At 50.8% G+C, this 24,895-nt stretch overlaps 1 protein-coding gene across 1 annotated transcript in view; it reads left to right on the top strand.

Annotated features, from left to right (window-relative positions):
• The first annotated feature begins 922 nt into the window (after positions 1-922).
• LIMD1 (LIM domain containing 1) overlaps positions 923-24,895 on the top strand; it is a 28,945-nt gene continuing 4,972 nt past the window's right edge. The window contains exons 1-7 of the mRNA XM_013184736.3: positions 923-2,353; positions 9,989-10,090; positions 19,550-19,617; positions 20,952-21,014; positions 22,412-22,542; positions 23,665-23,716; positions 24,408-24,476. Of these exons, the coding sequence (XP_013040190.3) occupies positions 1,204-2,353; positions 9,989-10,090; positions 19,550-19,617; positions 20,952-21,014; positions 22,412-22,542; positions 23,665-23,716; positions 24,408-24,476 (1,635 nt within the window). The 5' untranslated portion in view covers positions 923-1,203. The remainder of the gene's footprint in view (positions 2,354-9,988; positions 10,091-19,549; positions 19,618-20,951; positions 21,015-22,411; positions 22,543-23,664; positions 23,717-24,407; positions 24,477-24,895) is intronic.

Below are 24,895 nucleotides of genomic sequence, written 5' to 3'. Positions count from 1 at the left end.
CGGGGGATGCGGCAGAGATAACAGCATGCCCTCCAGCTGGGCGGCCCTGCCCGGAGGGAAAACTTGTCCTTGCCTCATCCACACAACGTTGGCCTTGAGGGCCAGCTTGTCCCTCTCTAAAAAGTCATATGTTTTTGCAGTCTGAGCATTACCTGTGGGCTTTTCAAACACAGCGACGTGGCTTGGCTCTATGGGCATGCCGCCTGCACTGGGCCGAGCAGGTTGTGTGCAGGCGTTCGGTGCTTGAATCTGCGTGTCTGGGTGCGAGTGCCTTTCACAAGGTCTTTACACAAACCCACTGCTGACTGACTGCATGTCTGCTTCTCACAGCTCACGGCATCACAGAAGGGTGTAGCTGCCCACTCCCTGCACTGCCTTCATCGTGTGTTTGTCACCGCTCCCGTGTTAAAATTGTTAAAATGCCTTTGTTAGCCATGTAAACCCTCAGCTCTGCTATGAGGAGAGGCTGGGGAGCTGGGACTGCTCAGCCTGGAGACGAGGAGGCTCAGGGAGATCTCATCAGTGTCTGCAAACACTTGAAGTGAGGACGCCGAGAGGACGGAGCCAGGCTCTTGTGAGTGGTGCCCCGTGCCAGGACAAGAGGCAGTGGGCACGAACTGAGCACGGGAGGTGACGGATGGGGCACCGGGCATACCGGGCTCTCCCTCCTCGGAGCCCCCCAAAAGCCGCCTGGGCACCCTGCCTGGGCGTCCCCGCTGGGGCAGGGATTGGAGCACCGCCCCCCATCCCCTCCCCACCTCAGCCACGCCGTGACCCCCCGGCTCCCCCCCTCCGAGGCCACCCCAATCCTCCTCCTCCCCCTCCTCCTCCTCCTCCCGCCGCCGGCAGCGCCCCCCCCGGTCCCGCACCGGGCTGCAGCTCTGCGGGGCCGCCCCCCGGCTCCGCCCCGGCCCCCGCCTCCGCCCCCGCCGCCTGGGACGGGCCGGCAGCGGCGGGAGGGACCGGCGGGGACCGGCAGGGACCGGGAGGCAGCGGGGGCACAGCCCCGGCCCCGCCGCCACCGAGAGCCCCCGACCCGGCCCCGGCTCGGAGCGGGCGGCCCCGGCCCCGCGGCGCCGGCGGTGCTGCGGTGCCTCCTCCCCGGCGGCAGCTCCGCGGGAAGAGGGGGAAAAAGAAAAAAAGAAAGGGAAGACAAAACCCAAACTTCTGCCGGGCCGGCCCCGGGGCAGAGCGCGGGGCGAGATGGACAAGTACGACGACCTGGGCCTGGAGGCCAGCAAGTTCATCGAGGACCTCAACATGTACGAGGCCTCCAAGGACGGGCTCTTTCGGGTGGACAGAGCGGCCGGCAACAACCCCGAGTTCGAGGAGACCCGGCGGGTCTTCGCCACCAAAATGGCCAAGATCCACCTCCAGCAGCAGCAGCAGCAGGAGGAGATGCTGATGGCAGCCGCCGCCGCCTCGCTCAACGGCGGGGCCGGCTTGGGCACCCCACAGCCACGCTCCAGCCTGCCGGCACCCCGGGGTGCCCAGCCGGGGGGCGGCGGCGGTGCCAAGCCGCCCCTGGCCTCTGCCACCGGACCCCAGCCCCAAATGGTGGCCGAGGGTCCCGGCTGCAGCCGGCCGGGCGCCTGCAGGGCCTTCCCTGCACCCACGGCGGGGGACTGCGGCGCCCCGGGGGGCCAGGCGGGGCGGCGGGGCTGGGAAGCGGAGCCCCGCGGAGACCCCCAGGAGAACGGCGGCGAGGGCCGGCGGGGCGGCTGGGGCCGGGAGCCGAAGCCGGCCGGGCAGAGGTCCTCATCCTTCTCGCACGTGCGCAGCGCCCCGGCACCCTCGGCTGGGCGTGAGGATGGCGTGCCAGCGACCATGCCACAGCACCGGTCCTCCTCTTTTTCGGCTCCCATGGCACAGCCTGCCACGGGGTTTTCAGCCCTCGCCGAGCCCTGCGGTCCAAGGGCCGGTGTGGATGGGCCGGCTGCAGATGGCGGCCAGCTGTGGTACCAGGGCAGCCTGCGGGCCTTTCCATCCAGCTCCGCTCCCGGCGTGGACTACCAGCAAGCTGGCGCCCACCCCGGCCCCGCCGGCCACTTCGTGGCCCACGGCCACAACCACCGGCCCAACGGCGGCCCCGAGCTGGGCTCCTCGCACCTGGCAGCGGCGCAGGGGCCATTGACTTCTGATGCGCCGAAGCCGCCTTTCAAGGAGAGCATCAGCGGTCTCCATCCCGACGGCGGGCACCAGGAGGGCTCCGGCGCGGCCAAAGTCAAGTTGCCCTGCCAGACCCTCCTTCCGCAGCAGGAGCAGGGGCCGTCTGCGGCTGAGCTGAAGCTGGAAGCACTCACCCAGCGCCTGGAGCAGGAGATGGACGCTCGGCCTAAGGCCGACTACTTCGGTAAGTGCAGCTGCAGAAGGATGTAGTCCGTGAGTCGGTGTCACGGTGGTTCATCGGTGGGTGTCGTTGCAGCGTTCACGCCTTCGGGGTTGTGTTTCATGGTTACTTCTGTTGGGTTGTACTTTTTCTGTTGTTCCCATTCTTTTTTTATGTAATCATTATTTATCACAGGTACTGGAAGCTCTTCTTCCTACGATGCTTTTTTCTTAATCCTTAAATTTTAAGCACAGGTAGGGAAGCAGCTTTGGGGAGGACAGTGCTGAGCACGAGCTGGAGCAGTGCCTTTTGAAGTGACCATCATTGCTGCCCGGGAGTTGCTTTTCTTCACGGCATTTACGATTCTCCATGTGCTCAAAGCACGTTTGGATGGCAAGGTAGCCTGCTGAAGAGTGGGACGGCGTCACACCTGCGTGCCCTGCGGGACTGGAGAAGGCAGCTGAGCCCTGAGGAGGCTGTGGAGGCAGCTGAGCCTGGAGGAGGCTCTGTGCTCGGTGGTGCTCAACCCGAAAGATTCTCACGTGTGGCTTCACGGAGAGGCTGCGGTGGCCCTGGGCTGTGCAACCTGCGAGGGAGCTGCAGCTGGAGTGGGATTTGAAGGAGCTGGCTGTGCACGCCTGTGGTATCTCATGGGGAGAAGATGCTTAGGGCTGGGAAGGTTGGTGGCTTCCCAAAGTCACCAGGATTTCCCATGCCCCTGGGTGTCAGTCCCTGTCGGCTCTCAAACCAATTCATTGGATCGCAGATATTTTAGAAAAACAGGCGACTTGCAGACCGAAATGTCAGGTCCACAGGTAGTGCAGACCACCACCAGAGGTTCACGTATGTGCTTTGCAATGGGAAGAGACTGCTTACACCTATGGATATCAGCACGAGAATATAAACGTACTACCAAACTGATTTAGTACCACAGGATGGCAAAAAGTCACAGGAGAAGCCAGTGTTTCCTTTCTCCCTACTGCTCTTTGTGATTTAACAGCAGAGGAGAGAGTTCAGCCCTTTGTCTCTTTAGGAAAAGGAGACCTGGTGTTGCTTTTGCTGGAACCGCCGAGAGCGCTGCTGCTAATGTAACGAGTGACAGGAGCGGCTCTAGTTTGTGTTTCCCTCTCCATTTTAGATCCACGGTCACAAAAGCAGAAGCAGGAACAGATTAGACGCTGCAGCCTGGTGCAGAGGAACGGCGTGCGACTCAGCCAGCAGTCCTCGTGCCCCCTTCCCGCTGCGAGCAGGGTGGCTCGGTGGTGCTCTGCGCGTACAGGAGCCGCGTTACGCGTGGACTTGGCGCCGAGCTTCGTGGACATAGCTGAAGGGACCGCAAAGTGTTTAGTTGCAAATTGCATAATAAAATGTGTTTCTTGGCATCGAGTGCTGGTACTCGCCTGCAGAGGGCTTTGCTGCGATTGTTTATCTTAATATTTGAGATCGAATTTAGCTTTGTGGCAGGGCAGATACGTTTCTATTCTCTGGCAGAAAAGTGATCTGCCAAGTTGCCTTACTTGGATCGCTTTATCCTGGAGATGTGCTCGGGTGCTCTACGTGCCGTGCGGGGAGCGTGCCGCTTGGCTGAGCTCAGGACCCTACCTCAGGAGTGCTGAGCACTGCTGGAAAGGAGCTGACCGTGAGCATGGGCTGGGAGAGAAACCTTGTGGGAGACAGTGTGCAAAAATGTGAAGGTTTACTGGTTGCCAGTAAAGCAGCGAGGTCGTACCTACTGCACAACGTGCAAGGAAATGAGGTGAGAAAGCAGACGGATGTAATTGGAGGCTAGATTTATTTTTACATTTTTGTCACGAAATAGGTGGTAGCGCCAGGGGAAGGCTTTTATCTCGCAGGAAATTTGTAATGAGGGAGTAGTAATGCTGGCAACACGGCAGGTCGTGCTGGTGATCCCGCTGGGGCCTGGGGAGGGGAAGGAGCAGAGCTGCCTACTTCCCAGCAAGGTGTTTTGATGTGTTCCTGGCAGGAGGCTTTGCACCAGCGCATGGTGTGTGAGAGAGGGCAAAGGAAGGAGCAGGAGAGTGAGAAATGAGAAGATGTGAGCGTAGCAGAGGAAGACGTAAAGCTTTGTGGAGCCTCAGCTCTGCAGAGGAGGGCTCACCAGCCCTGCCCTGAGGACGGCCAGGGAGGGCAAGGGCTGGTGCGGAGGTATTTTAACTCTCTGCCCTTTCTTCCTTTCTTTCTTGCTTTTATTTTCATTTTTTCACAGATGTCCTATTTCCTTTGGAATAATAAAGGACATGGTGTTTCGAATCTGTGTTTACACACCCTCAACATAGCAAACTTTAGGATGAAAAAGGAGTATTTTTATGTCATAGTGATAAAGAGGATCAACAGTTTGATTTGTCACAGACTTTCCCCTGTGACAGCGAAGACTAAGGCAGCAGCTTTGCCATCGAGCCAGGGAATGAAACCAGGATAGAAGTGCAGATGGCCAAACTGCTTTGTCTCGCACGCTTTCAGCTCTGCTGACTTCGGGCGCTGCTTTTGTTAACAAGGAGGCTTTTGCAAGACAGGTCTGTCTGTCCTGGTAGCATAGCATGGGGCGAGGGTCACTGAGCGGAGGGAGCCTGGTGTGGGAGCGCAGCCCAGGTTTTACCACTTGTTTTAGCAGACCCTGGGGTTCAGAACAGTTCCGCGATCTGCAGGCACAGAGGGATGCTTGTGGAGGTGTAAGGTGTAGCATCGCGTTTTTACCAGTGTTTATTTCGTATAGCTAGATGGAAATCTCGATCTGATAGACTATCTACAAAGTTATCAAGAGTGTTTCTAAACAATGTTCGTAAATGGCTTTCTTACTAGAAATATCTGTGAGGTGTTAAGTTCCGACTTCCTTCCTTCCACAGAGCTGATATGCTGCAGGTATTTTAGGAGGGCCCAGGCATCTTGTTTTGCAGAATAGCGGGATGCTTCCCAGCAAAACGGCAGAGAAGATCTGGTGAAGCCCACAGATTTCTTTCCCCGTCCGCAGAAGCGGAGCTGTCACCCAGTCTTTGAAACCCGGTGGAAACCTGGAACCCCAGCACGTATGGATGGGTATAATCAGCCCGAAGGCCAGTGGCACTCTTTCGAAGTCTTACACATGGTGAAATTTGCATTTTATCACTGCAGGAAGCACAAGTCATTTAACCCTAAGGCTGTCCACACCTGCAGACTTCACCGAACGCTGCTGACAGCAGTGCCCCAACATGTGTCAGAGGCAACAAGGGTGACTTCAGGGCTGCGGAGTGGAGAGTTTCAGGTTAAAATGAGCATTTTCCCAAGGTTTGTTTTATGTGTGGGTGATGATAACAGTATTGTTTCCACTGGGCACTGGCGGGCGCATTCCTCCCTGCCTGCTGCTGGGCGAACAGCGCAACCCACGTCTGCAGCGAAGAGAAGGGGGAGGCAGGAAGAGGGGAGTCATGCTGGAGCAAGGAAGGCTGGAAGGACCTCAGCGCACAGATCATTGCTTGTGTGCAGGTCACCAAGCTCATCTCGCAGCAAGGAACCAAGCAGGTAAGTGTCTGTCTGGGATGTGCTTCTTCAGAGGGGTGCGTGCTTCCCCTCCCCTCCTCTTGGAAGATCAGCTGGGTTTGTTACGAGAAAGTCTGCACCAGAAGGAGAGAAAAAGGAAGGAGTTCAGACAGAGGATCAATAGGTCTTTCAGCCAGGACACTGTCGCTGTGGGGACTGGAAGTAATGAGGAGCCTCATTCATTTTGTGCCGGAGTCAGCACCACCTCTTACATCACTGTAAGGTACTTAACTTGTCACTGGCAGGAATTTGATTTTATTCTTCACTGGCGCTGCATGTGTGACTGTGTGCCATGCAGCGAAGCTGGGGTTCGACAACAGGGCATGCAAATAACAGCACAGAAAAACTGCATTTTCCAGCTTTGTGGTTCTTCGGGCAGGAAGTACCTGTCCTTTGCTACTTCGAGTGGTGGCGCGGGGTTGGTACGGGTGGCGATACCGAGTGATGAGTGAGGTCGGGCTGCTGCGTTTTCCAGGCACTTGGTTTCTCACGGGACTCTGTATCTCCTTGAAATCAGCACTCTGGGACAGGTGATTGCGTAGTATTGGATAGCAGTGTACCAAGGCACATGGTGTGTGGGCAGGCCATGTCCCTGTCACACTGAATGTAGAAATGATTGGTAAGGTGAGCCACAGGGAGCTGGCATCGGGGGTAAAAGCAGCAGAACTGAGAGCATCATAATGGATGTGGCATGGTGGACTCCTTTTCGGTGGATGGTCTTTGAGAAGTGTGCGCATACATCGAGGAGTTGGTTCTTACAGATCAGATCGGTGGGTCTTAAGAGGGGGCTGAGAAACACTGATACACTTGATGAGTGTCCTCCCTGTTGGAGCATAAAATGGGAGCAAGGTAAGAGAAAAGCTGGTTTGGAGCCCGAAGGCAGCAGGGCGCGTTTCTGGATTAGCTGTGTGCATGCCTGGGCAGACAGGAAAGATGATACCGGAGGTGTTTACGTGCAGGCTCTGGGGCTTCTCCCAAATGCAAGCGGGTGTCCTTCAGCACAAATCCAGCCTCCTGTGAGCAGGGGTCGAGAGCTTGCCAAACCGTGGGGAATTTAATTGCAAAAATAAACAAACAGTTGCCTCTGATGGAGAAGAATCAAACTGGTTGGGGAAACGTGTAAGCAAAAGGAGTAGGACGGACTTGCTCTTCTGAGCCATTCCTGGATGAGCTGCGTGTGCAGATGCGTGCCCAGAGTCTCCTGCCACTGGGTGCCTGTAACCCAGGGCTGATGCACCAGGACATTCACCTGTTGCTCCCACTGACGCAGCACGCCGTCGCATTTGGCCCTCCAGACTTCGCTGGTGTTTGTGGGAGACCTGACCAGGAAGACATGCAGGAAGGCTTGGCTGTCCTGGACACTGCTGAGAAGAGGGTGATGAAACCAACCCCGCGGCATTCTCGGTGTGTAGACAGACGGTGCCTGGTACGAGGAAATAAATCACAGCCACCCGCCGCAGGAAATGCTGTCGTTTGCCGGTCTTTGCCGTGAGTTTTTAGCAAGGAGCGGGATATGGTCAGAATGGAATAGCGACGCTCCTGGCCTGCTGTGCCTGGCGGGTTGGCAGCTGCTCGCTGGTGGTGGTGGGCATCAAGCATGGTGGGCACGGGGCACAGCCCCCCCGGCCCCTCCTCGGTCCCCGCTGCGCCCCAAGGCTCCTCCGTCGCCTGACGCTGCGTCACGCGGCAGGGAACAGAGGTTTCTTTGTTGCCCCGGGGCCGAGCTGCCCTACCAGCAGAAATTGGACTGAAGTCAGCAGTTCGCATCCCTCGCCCTTCCCGGCTCTGGCTGCCATTCTGCCGGTGCGCTCGAGTGTGAATTCACCAGCACTGCGCGTCCACGGTTCCTCGGGCTCAGCGTCCTCTTGCTGCAGGAGAGAAAAAAAACATTATTCCCTAATAACGCCTAATAAGGCCTGATGATGTTTTTTACTAAAAATTGCCCTACGCCAAGAAAACCACCCGGAGCCGCTGCGGTCGGTCGGAGCTGGGTTGGAGCAGGGCAGGGGCAGGGGTCTGCCATGGCACGGGGCCGGGTGCGGGCTGCAGAGCTCAGTAGACACCGGTCCATGGGCAGCAGGCTGCGTGCCCCCTCCTCACCTGACCAGAGCTGGAGCTGGAGGAACGGGGCCGTCCTGGCAGCAGGGAGCGAGCCGTGGCAGCAGAAAGAAGCAAAGGGGGGAAAAGTACTAAGAATCGCCTCTTTTCCCCCAAAGGACGTCGCTAAAAATACTGCAGAGTATTGTACTTGGAAGGTGCAAAAGCTGGCTTCTGTAATTCCAATTGCTACCAGCATTTAATTGGCTTTTAAGAAGTAGCGGGTACAAGTAGAAGTGTAACAAACTATACGCAGCCTTGCCACAGTGCCATTATTCAGCTGTCAACCTTGCCGTAGGACATCTATAAATATTTATAGTGTGGTTGGTTATTACACGGCGGAGTAATTAATTTAACGTGTTATATTTTTCGCAGGCAGCATCACCAACTTATTTTACAAGCCCTTACATTCATTGCCTTTATTTCCCCCTCTTTTAGGGGGCCTGAATATTGGAATAAGTGGACGGGAGGGTTGAGCAGGAGGCGAAGGAGAGCACGGAGGGGCAGAGAGGGGCACGGGGCAGCAGAGGAGGATGTGGCCAGACCCCTGGGGACCACCGGGCAGTGCCCGTGCCCTGCAGCACCACGAGGCCAGGCAGATCGTGGCTGCTGGTGCAAGTTCGGTGCCCACCGCTCTCTGCAGAGGTGGAAGGAGAGCACGCAGGACGATTTCTGGAGCAGCCCTCGTTGACACGGAGGAGGGAAAAATGCAGGTGCTTCCAGCACAAGGAGGGCGTCGTTCCTCTGGAAAGCCTGGTGAATATCACGGGAAGAAGGTTTTCAAGCTGCAAAACCTGCACTTTTTCCGCTCTCCGCTCCACGTTGTTGTAGTCGGGGTGGGGAATTTTGGGAGCTAGCCCTTCGCTTTGAGCTGGGCGATTGCACAACGAGTTGGGCTGGAGCAGATTGTGCATGTATGGGACAGAGCACAGGCATGTGAAAAGCCGAATTTTTCTTATCTTGTCTCATTTTATTTTTTAGTTTTGGTAGTGCCTGTGTGATTCATCTCATCTTTCATTCCCGATCCCATTTGTTTTCTTAAAATGCGTGTTTCGGTAAATAACTGAGATAAATCTGCTTGGTCCGAGAAGAACCAGCGAGTTTTACAAACATGGTGCCGGTGCGGGCGCTGGGGCGGGCCGGCAGCCAAGCCAGGCTTTCAGCTGAGGTCTGATTTGGACAAAGCAGAGCAACTTCTCACTCCCTGCAGCCTCCGGGGGGGTTTCGTCAGTGTGGGCTCGGGCTCTGGGCGCAGCGGGGTTTGGAGCAGCTCAAGTGACAGCGGTGCAGCACACAAAGCCTGTCTGGGAACATGAACTGTCTGCTCTTCAGCAAATGGGAGCTATTGCAAAGGCTTCTTGAGCATTTTTATCCCCGTACATGCGAGCTGGCGGTTGCAGCTCTCCACCGCGGGAAGAGATCCCTAACCAAACTGGGGCTGCCAGCGCCGTGCTGCCAGGACGGGGAGTTACTTTTCAGTGCTTTCCTGCGTGCGTTGGTTCTCTTCCCAGCTCTGACCAGCCCTTTCCAGTGACTCCGGAGCTTGCGGTACCCCAAAAGCAGTGAGGTTTTGCTAACCACAGCGTGACTAAGGATCTCCAGTAGGATGAGGCTGTCCCTCGCGTCGGACATGTAGGAGCGAGACGTTGTGGACGATCCCTGCTGCGAGGAGCTTTGAGTCAGAGGACGTCTTGCTGGAGGGAGAGTCCCGGAGGTGGAGTCCCAAACACGGGGTTGCTGCGGAGCAGAGAGAGGGCTTTGTGCCTGCTGTGCAGTTTATTTTGTGCAAAAGGCCTTAGCTGTGCAGCCTGGATGATCATAGTGGCCACCGTTAGCAGCATTCCCTGGGGTACGTGACACCCGTGTCGCCTACGTGGTGTGGCTGCAGCTCGCTGCCCGTCCCTGAGCTGAGCAGCGGTGCCAAACTGCAGGTGCAATAACCCTCGCGGCGGGCCCGCCCGTCCCTGCGTCAGCCAGCCGGGCTCCCAAACCCTGCTTCTGACCTCTCTTGCCCTCCGTCTCTTGCAGGAACCTGCGTGAAGTGCAGCAAAGGGGTGTACGGAGCAAACCAGGCTTGCCAGGCCATGGGCAACCTCTACCACGACGGCTGCTTCACCTGCGGGGCCTGCAGTAAGTAACCCCTCGCCCGGCGCCCGCTCGAGCTCTGCCCTCTGACAAATTCCTCTGGCTTAACGTTTTTTGGTTTAAGGGGAAAAAACAAAGAAGGATGCGGTTGTTCATTTGTCTGCCAGCTGGAGGCTGCTGCAGCTGTGTGCCTTTGTGGTGCTGCTGGCTGTTTGTTTTTGAATAGATTCTCGCAAGGCATGTAGAAAAGATACTCGGGATTGTGCCTGCCTTCTGCTTTCTGGTGGGGGGGAGGTTATTTTCGTTCCTTTGTCTCTCAGTTATAGCCACATTTTCTTATTTACACGAGCGCTTTGTTTCCAAGCGGCAGTAAGCATGCCTAAACTGGGATTTAGCTTTTCCCATGTGTCCAGGCAGACCTCAAAGCCCTTCTGCCTTCCCGCCTGCGAATCCAAAGGCGAGCTGCTGCGTCTGACACCTTGCAGCCCGCTGCTGGCAGGACGCGGGTAGCAGCAGGCTCCCAACGTTATCATCCACCATCCCGAGCGGGGAGCCAGCCTTGAGCATCCCTGGCCTTGGAGAGGAGTTTGTGAACTGCACAGACAGAGAAACAGCGCTGTGCCCTGAGACCACAGCCCGTCTCCTCGCTCCCAGCTGGGTGCTGTGCTCGTGGTCTCAGCCTGGCGAGCCCCGCGATGCCCCGATTCTCCCCGGGGGGCTTTTCGAGGAAGCCCGCGAGGGGGCTGGGCCCAGAAACCAGGCCTCTCGGTTTCAGACCGCGGCTGTTTGTGAGGCGGTGGTTTTTCTGTTTTGTTATGCCTAGCCCCGGAGCCAGTAGCATATTTTTAGGAATGTAGCTACATATGCGGCGGCAGTAAAAATAATAATAATCCATCTGGTGCTTTTGCATGTATCAGTTTGGTTTTCCGAGACGAACTTTTACAGTTTTTTGTTTTGTTTTGTTTTTCCTGTGGTGTATTTAGAATTGTAAACTCATCAGGACTGTAAAGGCTAGTGTTTTATTTGGAGCTATAAAGTAGGAGTAAATATAGAAAGATGTGCGTGCTTTTTAATAGCAGCTGAACCTTGATCTCCGCTGGTTCCCCAGCTGCCCGGCACCAACTGCCTGGCCTCACCTAGGTTTGCAGTGGAGCGCTGCACCGTCATCTGGCTGAAGACAGGAAAACTGAAAAGAAAGAGGGGTGTTTGCACAGGATGGCAGCTTCCTAAAGGCTCAGAAGCCTGCAGCTTGCTCTTTTGTCCTCTCTTCTAAGCTAATTTGAAATCTTCTCCTGCGGAGAGGGTCCCTGGCTGCAGCCGGGGCTTTGCTTCAGGGACCTTTCTCCCTCTCTGTCCAGGCAGCCTCTGAACTGCCCTTCCCAGCAGAGCTCCTGTTAAAAATAATCCAGCAGCAGGTTCAAGCTGTCTTAAATTTCTAAAATTACAGCTGTGCAACTGGTGCTTCAGAAATACACTGCAGAAAATACAGGATAGCCCTACGAGAGAAAAAGCCTGCATTTGACCAGTGGTTGAAGTGAACCCTTTTACACGTCCTTTCAGGCAGCAGTGGTTGTCCGCCGCGGGGGATGGACAGAAATACTTTTCTCATGTGAACGTTGTGGAACAAAAAACGTTCTTCACTGGTGTCCAAAAACGAGAGAGAAGCAGACTTCCAGAAATCCGCCGAGTGTCCAGCCTTCAGGTTGTTCACCAAAAGCGCGTTGTGCCTTCAGGGATGTGTTCGCTTCTTTCCTTCCCAGTCCAGCCACCGGCAGGCAAACAATAACAAAAAGGCCCATAGTATGCAGATCAAGGAAATGACTTCTCCCCTTCCCTCCCTGCTCCCAGGCGATTTGTTGGTAAAAGAGAAAAGGAAATGTACTTCAAATGCTACACGCTTCTGCGAGCACTGTTCTCCTCTTTCCGGCCTCAGCGCTCGCTGCCGCCCGGCAGTGATTATTCCTCTTGTTCACTTGTTGCTTGGACGGATGGATTCACCTGCTAGCATCTCTTGCGAGTCTTCCTAGCTACGTTTGAGTGGAGAGAGAGGCTCTACGCAGGCAGCAGTAAATGCTGTTGCTGTGGTTCAGCCTCGGCACCGGCCCACGTCCACTCCCAGTAACCTCTCGGTGAGTGACTCTCAGTGAGGCTGGCTTAACACAGAAGGTGCACTTCTGCAAAACTGGGGGTACACCACTCCGTGAGCATAAATGAGAGCGTAACGTAAACCCCTTTCACAGGCTGAGACAATTTCCACTGTGGATGAAGTGCCTGCAGGTCTGTCCCCAGCGTGCACCTCTTTGCAGGCTTTCTGTGGTCTGCACCACGGTACCGCTGTGGTAAATATGTTGGGATTTGTTTTAACTGCCAGAAAAATACATGTTTGTCTGGACAGCATCGCCTGTCTAGCTGCAAAGAACATCTTGAGCAGCATATGTGAAAACTCTGCTTTCTATCTGAAAAGTAAGTGGTGAGGCTGTGCTTTTAAGGTCAAGTGAAGTTCATCTTGGACAGCATCCAGAGCACACTGTCTTTGAGAAGTCAAGGTTGCTCATGATTTCAGCCCTAAAATCCGTGCTCTGGTAGAACGCTGAATATCTCCCCTCCAATAAATAGCACAAAATTACCTATTAAGGTAAAGCATATTGTCCTCCAGATATTTATATCCGCTGTCTTGCTGTTTTCATTTTAGTAAGGATTTCTAATTTTGTTCATGGTTGGATTCGTGTCCAAATGGTGCGCTGGTTTCCCAGATACAGAAAGCTGAGAGGGTCTGAAGGGGTGGGGGGCGCTGATACCTCATGGTGCCGAATTTCCTACGCCCCTTATGTCCCTACATCCTATGTTCAGAGATAAATGGTAGGGGAGAGCAATTGGTCGAGCAGAGCTATGCATTCGTTACAGGGTTCAGTTGTCAGGAAAAAAATGTTCTGTATTATCTGAGCCACTGGCATGTAATGCAGAAAATTTAGCTTAGAGGTCAAAACAACAGATTTAGAGTGATTACTTTGGCATAAATGTCTCGTTTATCTTGTTGTTTGTTACAGGGCAGACACACAAACAGGGTAGCTTTCTGGAGAGGGGAGAGAGGGAGGAAAAAATGCGGGCTCTTTTTGCTGCTTCAGTAATAAATAATTTCTGCCTTACACAAAGGCCATGAAAGTAGGTTCAAAAGTCATACAGTCCTCGAAAGTCATACAGCTATTTTCTGCGAGCTTAAGGTGTCTCCTTACATCTTCTTTGGTTTTTTTTCTCTGCTTGTTAGACAAAGCTTTTTTCTTATCAAATGGTTTGTTACACATTAACCTTTCACGTCTCTGTGTAATCACTAGCCAAACCTCCTTAGAATGCCAAAACCCACAGGTATTTCCAGATGTTGGCGTCTGTTATTTAACCAGTGCAGGCCAGTATCTGGCCTTACAAATGATACATATTTAATTAGATAGCATCGCTTTAACCTGTTGTGCTGTTTTAGCATTTCTCTCTAGGACTCGGGCAGACTTATACCTGCCTGGAAAACAGACCTCTAGCCCTGCTGCCAGCACACTCGAGAGCATATGGGTCTTGTACTCAACGCCACTTGGTCCTCGGAGGAAACCTGAAAGCTAAAAAAGTGCAAGGGAAGTGTCAGAGATGACTATGAAGGAAATCAGTAGGCGAGGACGGAAGTCAGAAAGAAAGAACTGATTGCAAGGTGGTTTGACATAAAACTGCAGCAGAAGGACCCACGCGAGGACCAGATTGTGACCCCTTATTACAAAGAGGTGGAAGTCTTGCACGTTCGCCAGATTACAGGAGTCGACCTTTGACATGTCTGCATGACTTTTTTTTATAATCTCAGATTAATGCTGATGTCTGTGTAAGGGTAACAGGCGGCTGTCCCAGTGGCAGAGTTTGAAATAGCACAAGCTGGCTGTCTCCGGCTACCCTGTGGGCATCTTTTTTTAAATATATTTCACAATGTAGTTGTGTTTAAAGGTATCAAGGGTCATTTACTAAACGAGGTAGCTAAGGTATCGAGCAGTTTAACTGAGCGTAGCCCTCTGCTTGAGCGAATTAGTCGTGCTGCAGTGATTATAGCACACAAGTACTTAGAGCTATGCTGCTCTTGGTATCCTTGGGCTCATTACCTTGTATAAGCATGCCCTGTACTGGTGTATAATTCCCGGAACAACCAGGCCATGGTTTTTATTGGGACCAGTAAATAACGCTACAAGCAAGTGCAGCCTAACCCCAGGCAGACAGGCAGACAACCTGGTCTAGGGGGTTCCCCCTCAGCACGTGCATACGTACCATTATCTTCAGGTGCAAAAGCTGTTCCAGTGCTGGTAACTGGCTCACGCAGGCTCTGAATGTAAAACCACTGCACTGATCGACACGTGAGAGATGTACAGATCTACAAAGTGGGGACTGTTAAGTGTTGCCAGGAAGACTTCCTCAGCATCCCTTCAGTAAAATGACCATGCAAGAGGCTGCGCACTAAATGATACGTTTTTTAGCAAAAGGAATCTCAGCAAAGATGCGGACATGCCTGGCTTTACAGACCGTTTGGGAGAAGGACAGGCATCAGTGCATGTTTCAGCTCCGCTCTAAATTGCTGCTTTGTGCTCACTGACTTTTTGTCTTCAGGCTCTCAGCTCGCTGGTGAGAAATCCCCACTGTCTGTCACAAGTGCTCGCTGTACATGAGAAACTTCAGGGCAGCTTCCATGGTAGGCTTCTCTCCTGTTCCTTTCCTGGCCTGGTCGCATGGCAATACCGCTTTCAGGTCTGAGCTGAAGGGTTTTGGCATGGTGCAGATGTCCTCGGTAGATATCCCTGCTGGAAGGGTACATGTCCAGCTCACATGTGGCAGAAGCAATCAGGGCTTAATGAGTAAGCCTGGTGGTTTGTGTCAGTTGTTGGCTGAGGGTCTGAAGTTGTATGGACAAAATGAGGAAAAAGAGCTCAGTCCTTTAATGGACTATATTTCTAGTCTTTCTGGCGTTTCTGTTTTTCAAAGTAATCTTCAAAATACTGCTTTTTGTTAAGAAGAGGCATAAGATTAATTGTGCTGTGAAGATGTAGATGCAGTTGAACAAGGTACTAGATACCTCATCTAGGCTCCCTTTTCCCATGGAAGGTTGTACCTAATGATCTTTTGAGATCTCCTCCAACCTGGGCTGCTCTATGATTTTAAGAGGTCCCGGCTGCATCTCACAGGGGACACTGCTCAGGAGGCAGAAGCTGCCCCAGCTCCCTCTTCCTCAGCGTGTTTGAGGATTTTGGTGATGACAGGGTGGAAGGACAGCTCTGAGCGCCGCCTGGTTTGGTGCATTTTGGTGAGCACAGCAGCTGTCCCCGGAACAGAGAGCGGCCGATACTGGGGCAGGGAGTCTGAGATCATAATGCTGCTTGTCCCAGGGTGAGTGTATCGGTCTGTGAGCTGCTGGGTTTGCCACTAGCAATGAAGAGGTGTTGCTCAGCTACGTGGCTTGCTGTGGTTTTGCAGAGTTTCCCTTTGAAGAGCCATTTCTGCCTTCACCTGCGGTTGCTTTGCCGTTAGTGGTGGCTAACCTTTTGCTGTGTGTGCCAGAGCATGCTTTCAGCTTTCAGGCCTCAGATTTCTTTTCTCTGAGTTTTGTTTTTACTATCTCAAGTGTTTTCTGATAGCATGGAGGGTGTTTTGCAATTTTACAATCCAGCTGATGTAGCTGAGAGAGAGAGACTGGTAATGGGGCTGCTGTCTCAGTGCAGTTTCTTCTAAGAGAGATCGCGTCCTGCCCGCAGTTTCACCAAGCCTTTGATCTGAACTGGGTTATCTGCCTGTTGATCTCAGCTGAGCAGACCTCATCTGGAGTATGTGCAGGCGCCTAAGTGACCCTTTCTCACAGCCCCAGTTTCAGAGCGGACAGGAAATACTGACATTTGTGTCAGATTCGCTGCTGCATCTGTCTCTAATGGTGGCCAACAGAAATGGGACAGATACCAGAAATTAATGAGAGCTCTCTGATGCTCTGCCTAGTCTGCCACACACAGTGGGACACCATCCTGCGTGTCAGCAAAGTCAGTATCCACAGAAGGCCCCAAAAAAGCATGTGCCAGCTGGGGACTGGTAGATCTTGTGCTCGATGGGCAGCAGGGACTTCCGTGCTGGGTTAGGCAGCTGAGGTCTCTGGGCACCACGTGCTGCTGTTGTGGTGCTGCAGGATGCACACGGACCTGGGTGGGTTCTTCCATCTCAACCTTCCCAGCTTTACCTGGGGGAAATGAAAAATGGGAATGCAGCCAGAGCTATCCAGGATGGAGGAGGAGCTCATTTTGATCCGGAGCACCTAGAAGGCTGGGATTTCCAGCCGGCTGCCCAAGCAGTGTGTCAGGAGGCTGCATCCAGAAACTGAAACCCTTCTGTCTTTCACCTGCCTCTGGTAATCACGTGCCCACAGGTATCTCATAGCTGTGGCACTGTGAGGAGGGCTGATTTTTGTAATGACAGAGGCTCAGGGCTGGCAGCATGAAAAGTACTCCAGGAGCAGCTGCCAGTCTGCAGGGAGTCCTGCCCAGCTCTGTGCAGATACCGCAGGGAGCTCCCAGATAAGAGAAGTAAGGTCCTTCGTGCATCCCCACTGAGCCCTGGGATCTGGACATGGCCCTGTACCACTACATGCACCAAGAGCGGTCTCTGGTCTTTGAACGTGGGTTTGTGGCCTCCATTGCCCTTTTAGCAAATAATGGAAAAGCAACTTCAAAAGAGAAAGCTTGTTTCAGCTCCCCAGCAAGCCAATGACGGATCTCTCAGCATCCTTCCTGAGCCACTCCGAGTCCCTGGTAAACCTCTCTGTGTAACCTTCAGAGGGAGCAGGCTGCCAGCTGAGAAAATGATGGACAAAAGCACCAGCGGCCTGGCAGTGCGGCCCGGTGGTGTGCTTGTGCTCAGCTGCTGAGCAAGTAGTGTTCATCTTAGCACGAAGGCACCAGTGACTAAGCTTGAAATATTCTGAAATTGGTGCTTAAATGACCACGAGGCCATCCTGAAGGCCCCACAGCTGGGTAGATCAGACAGATGTGCCGGGGATGAGCACTACGTAAAAGCACGCGGCCCAAACTTCCTGTCAGGGAAGGGGGCGTGAAATCTTGTAACGATGAGTGAAGACAAAAGGATTGAAATGCCAGAGAATTGTAATTGTCTGGTTTTGTTTCAGATGAGAGATGAGCTAAATTGAGGGTGAAGTGAAAGTGAAATAGTCAGGAGATGGCAGTTGAACACATGTATTAGAGCAAGTGATCCTGAAAGTGGCAAGCCATGTGTTAATATTCCTGGGTTTATCAAAGGACATTGTCCCTGTAGTCATTGTGATGCATATTTGAAGTGATACATATTTAAACGCAGTAATCATCAATCTGTGGTTCTGTAGATGCCGCTTAAGTTCCTGATACACTTCCTCACAGTGAAATTACGACAGCCCAACTGTGCTGGAGCACGGCCTGCGCCAAGCCCCTGCAGGCCCGCGGTCAGAGGTGTCACTGTTGAGGGGGACATGTTTCGTGTCAGGCACGGTCCCACGCACGTTCACGTTGCCGGAGGAGCCTGGGGACATCGGCCATTGCCACGCGGTGCTCACTTTTTTGGCAAATTTCCTTTTGGGTCTCTGCCAGGGGCTTAAAGAAAAGACAGTTGTGGAGAAGAGCTAAAAATAAGTCAGAATGTTCACCTGGTCCCTAAAGAAAGTGATTAAATCATCCTTCCCTTCTTTCCTTAAAGTGTTCTTGGTGTTAGCACCTCTTCTTCATCGGCCCACGTAAAACCAACAGCCAAGTTAAAAATCCTTTATAAAAGGGTTTATTCCTTTGCTGAATTAGCTTACAGCAGGAGCCAGCGCACTGGCTGTGGTGGCTTCCCTGAAGGTCTGTTGCCATCAGTCTGCACCTGCTAATGTCATGGGGTTAAAAATATACCGGGTGCAGAAAGCCCGGTAAAGGCTTTTTTGTCACCGTGGAGGAATGGCAAGGTGGCAGCGATCCCAGCGTCACCCCTCTGCTGGGACGGGCACTGCTCCTGCACCAGCCAGGGCCGATGTCCAAAGAAATGTCCACATTGTGTGGCCCCGTGCATGTTTTTTCCTCACCACTGCCAGCTTGACTTTAAGGAGACATTGCATACAGGTAGAAAGGCACTTGGGGAAATCAGCAGAGCCCACGTTACCATGTGCTCTAAAACCAAAGTGAAGCATTTCTCTTTTCTAAACCGAGCACTGCGGTTTAGCGGGGCTGCATTTCAGACATCTCTCACCTCCGGGTAACACAGTGGTCTCCAGCAGAGATTAGTAGGAAACGATGATGAGTGTGCCGGAGTGGTATGTTTAGGGCCCCTGTGGCATCCAGTGGACGCCCCGCTGGGCTCAGTGCAAAGCTTTTGGGCTGCGCTGGAGCCTCCCATGTCCTGCGTAGCACTGCGAGTTGTTTCCCAGCCTGAGAGTGCCCTCTGGCGTAGCCAGCAAACAGCAAAGAGTTTAGTTTACTGAAGTGGCTTCTCTTGGCATCCTCCTCTTCTTAATCCTTTGCAGACAGTGTGATTATTCGTTAAAGGCTGCCAAACAGGGGTGTGCCAGAAAGCACCGAGAGGTGAGCTCCAGACCTGGTGTCTTCCGCATTTATAGACCAAGAATCAAATTACAGTATTTTTAATGATTTTTGCCACGTGCAGCATATCAAGTGGGACCTGTCTGGGCCCCGGTGGCTCGGCTCCTTCTGCAGGTGCCTGGCAAGTCCCTGTCACCAGCCCTGCCCCAGGTCCTGCCTCTGGGCATGCGCCTGGGGGCCCTTCGCCGAGAACAAGTGGAGCTGCTCCAGCGTTGTTCTGCGTGTCTGTGTGTCAAACCCCTGCCCCAACAGGGGAAGGGGGCTGCAAAGAGGTAGAAGCAGCTTTTTACAAAGAAGCAAAGCCTAGCCTTTTTTCTCCAGGTCCCTCTTTAGGAGAGCAGCAGCATGAGCGGGTGTTGCCATAGTTATGTGGAACCAAATACAGACTGAATGCGAGGCATAAACACTAAAGCTGTAGTAAATACAAATCTTACCCATATGTGGAGTCCTTTCTTGGAAAACTTCATCATCATGTCTCCATGAGGACATTTGGTTTAAAAAAAATGCTTTTCTTACATGCAGTTGAACGTTCAGACTTTAGTTGGCAGCTGCAGTAATGAACGTGTCGGTGGGGAGCAGAGAGAAGCGTGTCCGTGTTGTGAACCTCCCTCCTCCTGCCTGGAGCTCGGGGCTGCTGTCAGTATCCAGCGACCAGCACTCGCCAGCGGCTGCCAGTGAAGGGAAAAGCGGGACCATTGGGGCTGGAGGCCAGCAGGACCTGTGCTGGAGGCGGATGCTCTTCTCCAGCTCGTGGCTGCCCTGCTCTGATGCCTTTGCTGCCGATCATTTCCCTGTTACTGCTGTTCAGCACTTGTTTTTTGTTCACATTTTCTCCCTGCTTTCTGCTGACCTTTCTCTTCTCCCTGTGTTATTTTTTTTTCCTTAGGTCGAAAGCTGAGAGGAAAAGCCTTCTATTTTGTCAATGGAAAGGTGTTCTGTGAAGAAGATTTCCTGGTAAGCGCACAGCTGACCCTTGTGCTCCCACAGAGCTGTCGCATCTCAGCCTCCATGGGAGACGCACAGCTTTCTCCCTGGCAGCTTTGCCTGCATTTCACACAGCTCTAGTGGCCACAGTTTCAGGGTTCAGAATCCACAGTCAAAGCCGTAGCCTCTTGTGATGGCTCCTTCAAAGTGTGTCTCTGTTGCCATTTCTGGAGATAGGAGGCAGGTGAATGGCTACAGAAGAATGAACGAGGGAATTTTCTTTTCCAATGAGCTGTTTCTGCTTGGGCATCTTAATGGCTATCTTTACCCTCTGTGGGTTTTGTCTGAATGTATCTGAGCATGAAGCAACTCCACAGTCCTCTCCTTCACTGGTAGAGATAAGCATCACTACCCTGATGCTACAAAAAATGCAAAAAGCTGTAAGCCCCCCAAGCCCTCATAGATTAAGCCTTCACTGAGACTTGAAAAAGTCATATTTGCCTGCTTACTGGAGAAGATTAGTGATTTCTGTCAAAGAGAAACAGATTAGTCTTCTTTGCTGTCACCAGGATATTCTACACAGGCTGAAAATGGAAACATTGGTCAAATGCATCTGAAGTGTTCCATGTTTCCACCATTTGCATTTCCACCATTTAGACAGGATTGAAACCTTAGTTAGATGATGTGTTGTGCCCCTGAGGTGTGTGTTGCGTGCCTGACAGTCAGTTCCTTGCCATTAGATCATAGCAACAGCAGAAAAAAAAAAAAAAAAAAAAAAAAAAAGATGTTCAGGGCAAAACACGATTGCAAGCAAGAGCTGGGACAACACCACTGACCTCAGACAATCTTCGATAGGCGTAGAACAGTGTAAACAAAGGTAGGATTTGGCAGCTGTTGTGATATGAATATGTGATAAACATAAGTAAGTTCCTGGATTGTAGACTCACGTGGTCAAATAAGGAAGTAAGCCTTATGAATAAGTGCCTTATTTGCATCTTCATTATGGTATTTACTCATATACTAAATTAACTTTAAATTTAGGACTTGAAAGTTACAGGAACTTGTACTTCTTCTGAACACCAAATGTCTCATGTCTATAGAATATTCCCCATGACCCCATCCACAGTTTCAAATACTAAAAAAAAAATACTAAATAAAATACTAAAATAAAATACTAAATAAAATACTAAAAAAAAAAAAACAAAAAAAAAAAAAAACACAACAGTGGAGGGTTTAGTTTGTGTAAGGAGTACAGAAAGTGGCCAAGCAAATAACGCCAAAAGCTTAATAGCGCCAAATAACGCTGTTGCTTATGCTCTACTAGCCTTGTGAAATGTTAAGCCAATTCTTTTTTGTCCTTGCAGTATTCTGGTTTCCAGCAGTCAGCTGACAGGTGTTTCATTTGTGGCCATTTGATAATGGACATGGTAAGTGATAATTGCTTTAGGAAAAAAAAAAAATCCCACGGCGTTTTAGAAGAATGCATCAAAAGCAAAACATTTTCATATCTGGTACTGTTGTTATCATCTGCTAGTCTGCCTAGTGTGAGATTGGTAGCAGAAAGAAAATCCACTAAGCCTTTTGTTGTTTTTTTTTGCAAGGATATGAAGCTGGCACCCTGCTGTGTGTGGTACAGAGACTTGGCTCATCCTGTTTTCAGGGCAAGTTGAAAAGTAGAGCCTTCAGCTCTTTCATCCCTTTTTGGGCTTCCCTGGACAGTGTTTGTGTAATCCTGTGCAAAAAGGCGGTGGCTCTGCAGTGTTCCCTTGCTGTGGGGCACCGAGCCTGTTTTTCCTAGAGTCAAGCTGTGGGTTCCCATGTACCGTGAGGATGAAGCTGCTGCCTTGTCGCAGCTTTGTGTGTGTGCTGGAAGGCACAGGACTGACATTACTGGGGAGTCGGTTTGACCCAGAGTGTGTGAACCGGTTCAGATCCATCCAGGTCCTTGAAAAACGTTCAGCAGATGTGTGGACATCCTGCTGAAGCAGGAATTTCTCCTTAGCTTACGACATGTTACCATCCGTTCAGGATTTGCACAGAGGGGATGACGTCTCAAGGGGTCAGCTGGCCTTCAGCCAGCACCGGCACTATTTGGTTGTGGGTGATCTGGAGGGAGAAAAATTCATGATCATGGTGCTGGTGGTGTAAAACTATGGCCGTGGCAAAGAAATGAGGACTTTCTAGGAGATTAGTTCACAGCTCTCCTCCCAAGGTTTTCTAATGCTTGTCGTTAATTATCTTTGCTTGCCCACTTACACTGGAAAGCATTAAAATCGGAAAAGTTGTTTTGTATAGAAGGTGAATTTCAGCTGTTGAGTTCAACACAGTTTCCATAATCTATGTTAAGTAGAAGGCCAGACTAGTGAGAACAAAGCTCCTACAAATCTAAAGTGTTATTAAAACCTAGCAATAGTAATTGTTTCAGCCTCTCGCGGAGAACATAAAGAAATATTTCCTTTTGTTGGTCTGGTATGTATTGCTTTGTGATTATGCTAAGTATTCGCCACCTTTTGGCTTCAGAAATTATTTTCTTCCCTTTAAGTCCTGTTGCTTTTATCCTTTGTGATGCTAAATATCTTGAATGAGATTCCATAAATTATTTTCTTACCCACGCTAATAATTCAGCTCCATGAACCAGGCAATCTGTATCAATTCCAGCTGCCCTTTCTATTCCTGTTAACTCATTTTTTAGAAGAGGTGCCTGAAAAATGACACAGTACTGCTGATGAGCATGCAGCGTTGTCTGATGCAAAGCTGTGAGTGTATTATTTTCACCTTTATTGCCTGTTCACACACTTTTTTCTTGTCTCTTGGTTTATTGCAGATCCTGCAGGCTCTGGGGAAATCATATCATCCAGGTTGCTTCCGATGTGTGGTCTGCAATGAGTGTCTGGATGGTGTGCCATTTACTGTAGACACTGAAAACAAAATCTACTGTGTCAGAGATTACCACAAGTAAGGACAAAATATACAGCAGATATAATCCCATCAACAAGTATTTAATTTATTTTTTCAGCTAATTAGGATTAGTAAAACAGATACAGGATTAGAAGCTAGAAGTTTGAGGGTGGGGCTAGACCCTAGAAGTTCTTGATGTCTCTCTTCTTGCCCTGCCACCGAATTCCCATGTAACTTTGAGGAAGTCACTTAACCTCTGGGCTTCAGCTGCCCTTTCTGCAAAGCAGAGAGAGTGTTTAGTGGTCTCAAAGGGTAAGTGTGAAATAGTGCTCATGAAGTGTTCAGTGATGAAAGGAATCAGTCTGCTCCAAAGGAAGACTGAGAAATCAATGTGAGTTGCTTTTGCGTAGCTGCAGGGCTGAGTTTGACTTTCAAAGAACGCTTTTAGGCATCACCACTGAACATGCAAAGGAAAACTTTTTATCCAGCTTTAAATTAAACTGGTAAGTCCACTTAAAAATCAATTGTCACTTGGACAGTAAAACAGAAGAGCTGCACTCCTAGCTGGTAGTTACGACATTAGAGCAGCATACGTTTTGAGTGCCTGTTTGGCTAACTTCTGCTCCATGCTCCTGTTTTCTGAGCAGACAGACAGTAACTGTTGCTCGAGCAGTCCCTGGAATCGTTCTGTATTGTGCTAAGATTAGAATCGCCTTCATGTGTCACCGTCATTCTGAAATGACACACATTTCCCTGCAATTTCATTTATTTATTGTACTATGTTGTGTTGTAGGCCCTTGATGAACCTTCTCCTTTGTGTTGAACTGTCTTTTGGTGTTTTCTCTGAGATTTCCTGCCCCAGTGCAAGGCAGACAGTTCTTTTAATTTGTTTTTCTGGGGCCAGTCCTGCTCAGTTTCTCTTCATTCTCTCTTTCAAATCTCTTAATAATGGCCAAGAATTTTACAGTGTTTTTATTTTTATTTTTTGCCTGACTGAGCAATGTGTGCCAAGCAGTACTTACAATCCATCCTAAAATTAATTTATGATCTTGGGATGTAAAACATTCCTGTGGATAAATTGTTTACAGCTGTAGCTTTTTGTCTTATCACCAAGAACAAGCAGGTCTCACTTTTTATGTTGATGTATAACTTGCCTTCAATTTCTTGTTTCTTCTGCAGAGTTTTAGCTCCAAAGTGTGCAGCATGTGGACTTCCCATTCTGCCCTCTGAGGTGAGAGCTTTTTATTTCTTATCCCCTCTGGGGAAGGAGTGTCTCGGGTCTTGCTCTTTTTCACACTTGAGCCCATGTCAAAATGAGTGTCCTTGTGGATGGGGAGAGACAATTGCTTCCTCCAGAGCACAGCCTTTTGACCTAAGCTCGTACACTGCCCTTGAAATGTGACCCTTCCTTTGCTTGATAACGCAGCTTATTCCCTCTGGGCCAGGCTGCTTTATTCATCTCCTGCCGAGATTATACTGCCATTAGTGTCATTCAGGGATACCTTTCCTTCACATAAACACTGGTAGTGCTTGTGTGCTTGCTTTTATGTGACCCCTGTGAGACTAACTCATTTTAATATTTTGAGGAGATGGGTCTCCTCAAAAAACAAGTTAAAGTTCTGAGAAATGTGATATATTGAAACTACCAAATCATCAATGTGTGTTGTGGGATAGCTCTGACTGGTAAACAGATAGAATTCTACATTTGTGATGTTACATTTTAGAGAATATTGGCAGTGAACCGATGATGAAGCTTTAGTGTAAAAATAACTGTAGGTGGCAGGATTTATTTGTGGTTTCCAACCAGCAGCCAAAATGCATTTGTCCAACATTTATATTGTTGCAGGAAGAGATCCACAGAGTGCATTTGTCTGATCCTCCTGTAATCCTCTGTAATTTCTCATTTGCTTGAATGCTTACAGGGGTCTGATGAAACCATTCGAGTTGTGTCCATGGACAAGGATTACCACGTGGAATGTTACCACTGTGAGGTAGGTCAGCAGCTTTCTAGGGGAATGGGTGCTTAATAGTGTTCATAATTATTATTTTTTAAATGGAAGCAAATCTCCTCCCTTCCAGTGACAGTATATGAGCAATTCAAACCTTGCTTTCTGTAATCCTTAATATCAATGGCTAAGAAATTTCCAGTTTGAGGACCAAAGTCCCAATTGTGATTGAATTTGCTATCTATAAAGTTATGGGCGAGAAACTAATTGGCACTTTTAAACTTTGCAGTTTACTTGTTAATGGAGGAAATGTGTTGAATTAGTAAGATTCTATTGCTGCTTTTCAGAAGCCTTGAGTGCCAGATCCCATTAGTGTATCTGATTTCCAAGTCAGATTGTTCAAAAATGCCGAGGTGATGACTGATCCTGTCTGGTGTAAGTTACCTTCACTTACAAAAGAAAGG

Source organism: Anser cygnoides, chromosome 2 (genome assembly GCF_040182565.1).
Source record: "Anser cygnoides isolate HZ-2024a breed goose chromosome 2, Taihu_goose_T2T_genome, whole genome shotgun sequence".
NCBI classification, from domain to species: domain Eukaryota; kingdom Metazoa; phylum Chordata; class Aves; order Anseriformes; family Anatidae; genus Anser; species Anser cygnoides.
Note: the sequence above shows the minus strand (reverse complement) of the source record. Positions and strands in the feature narration are given on the sequence as shown.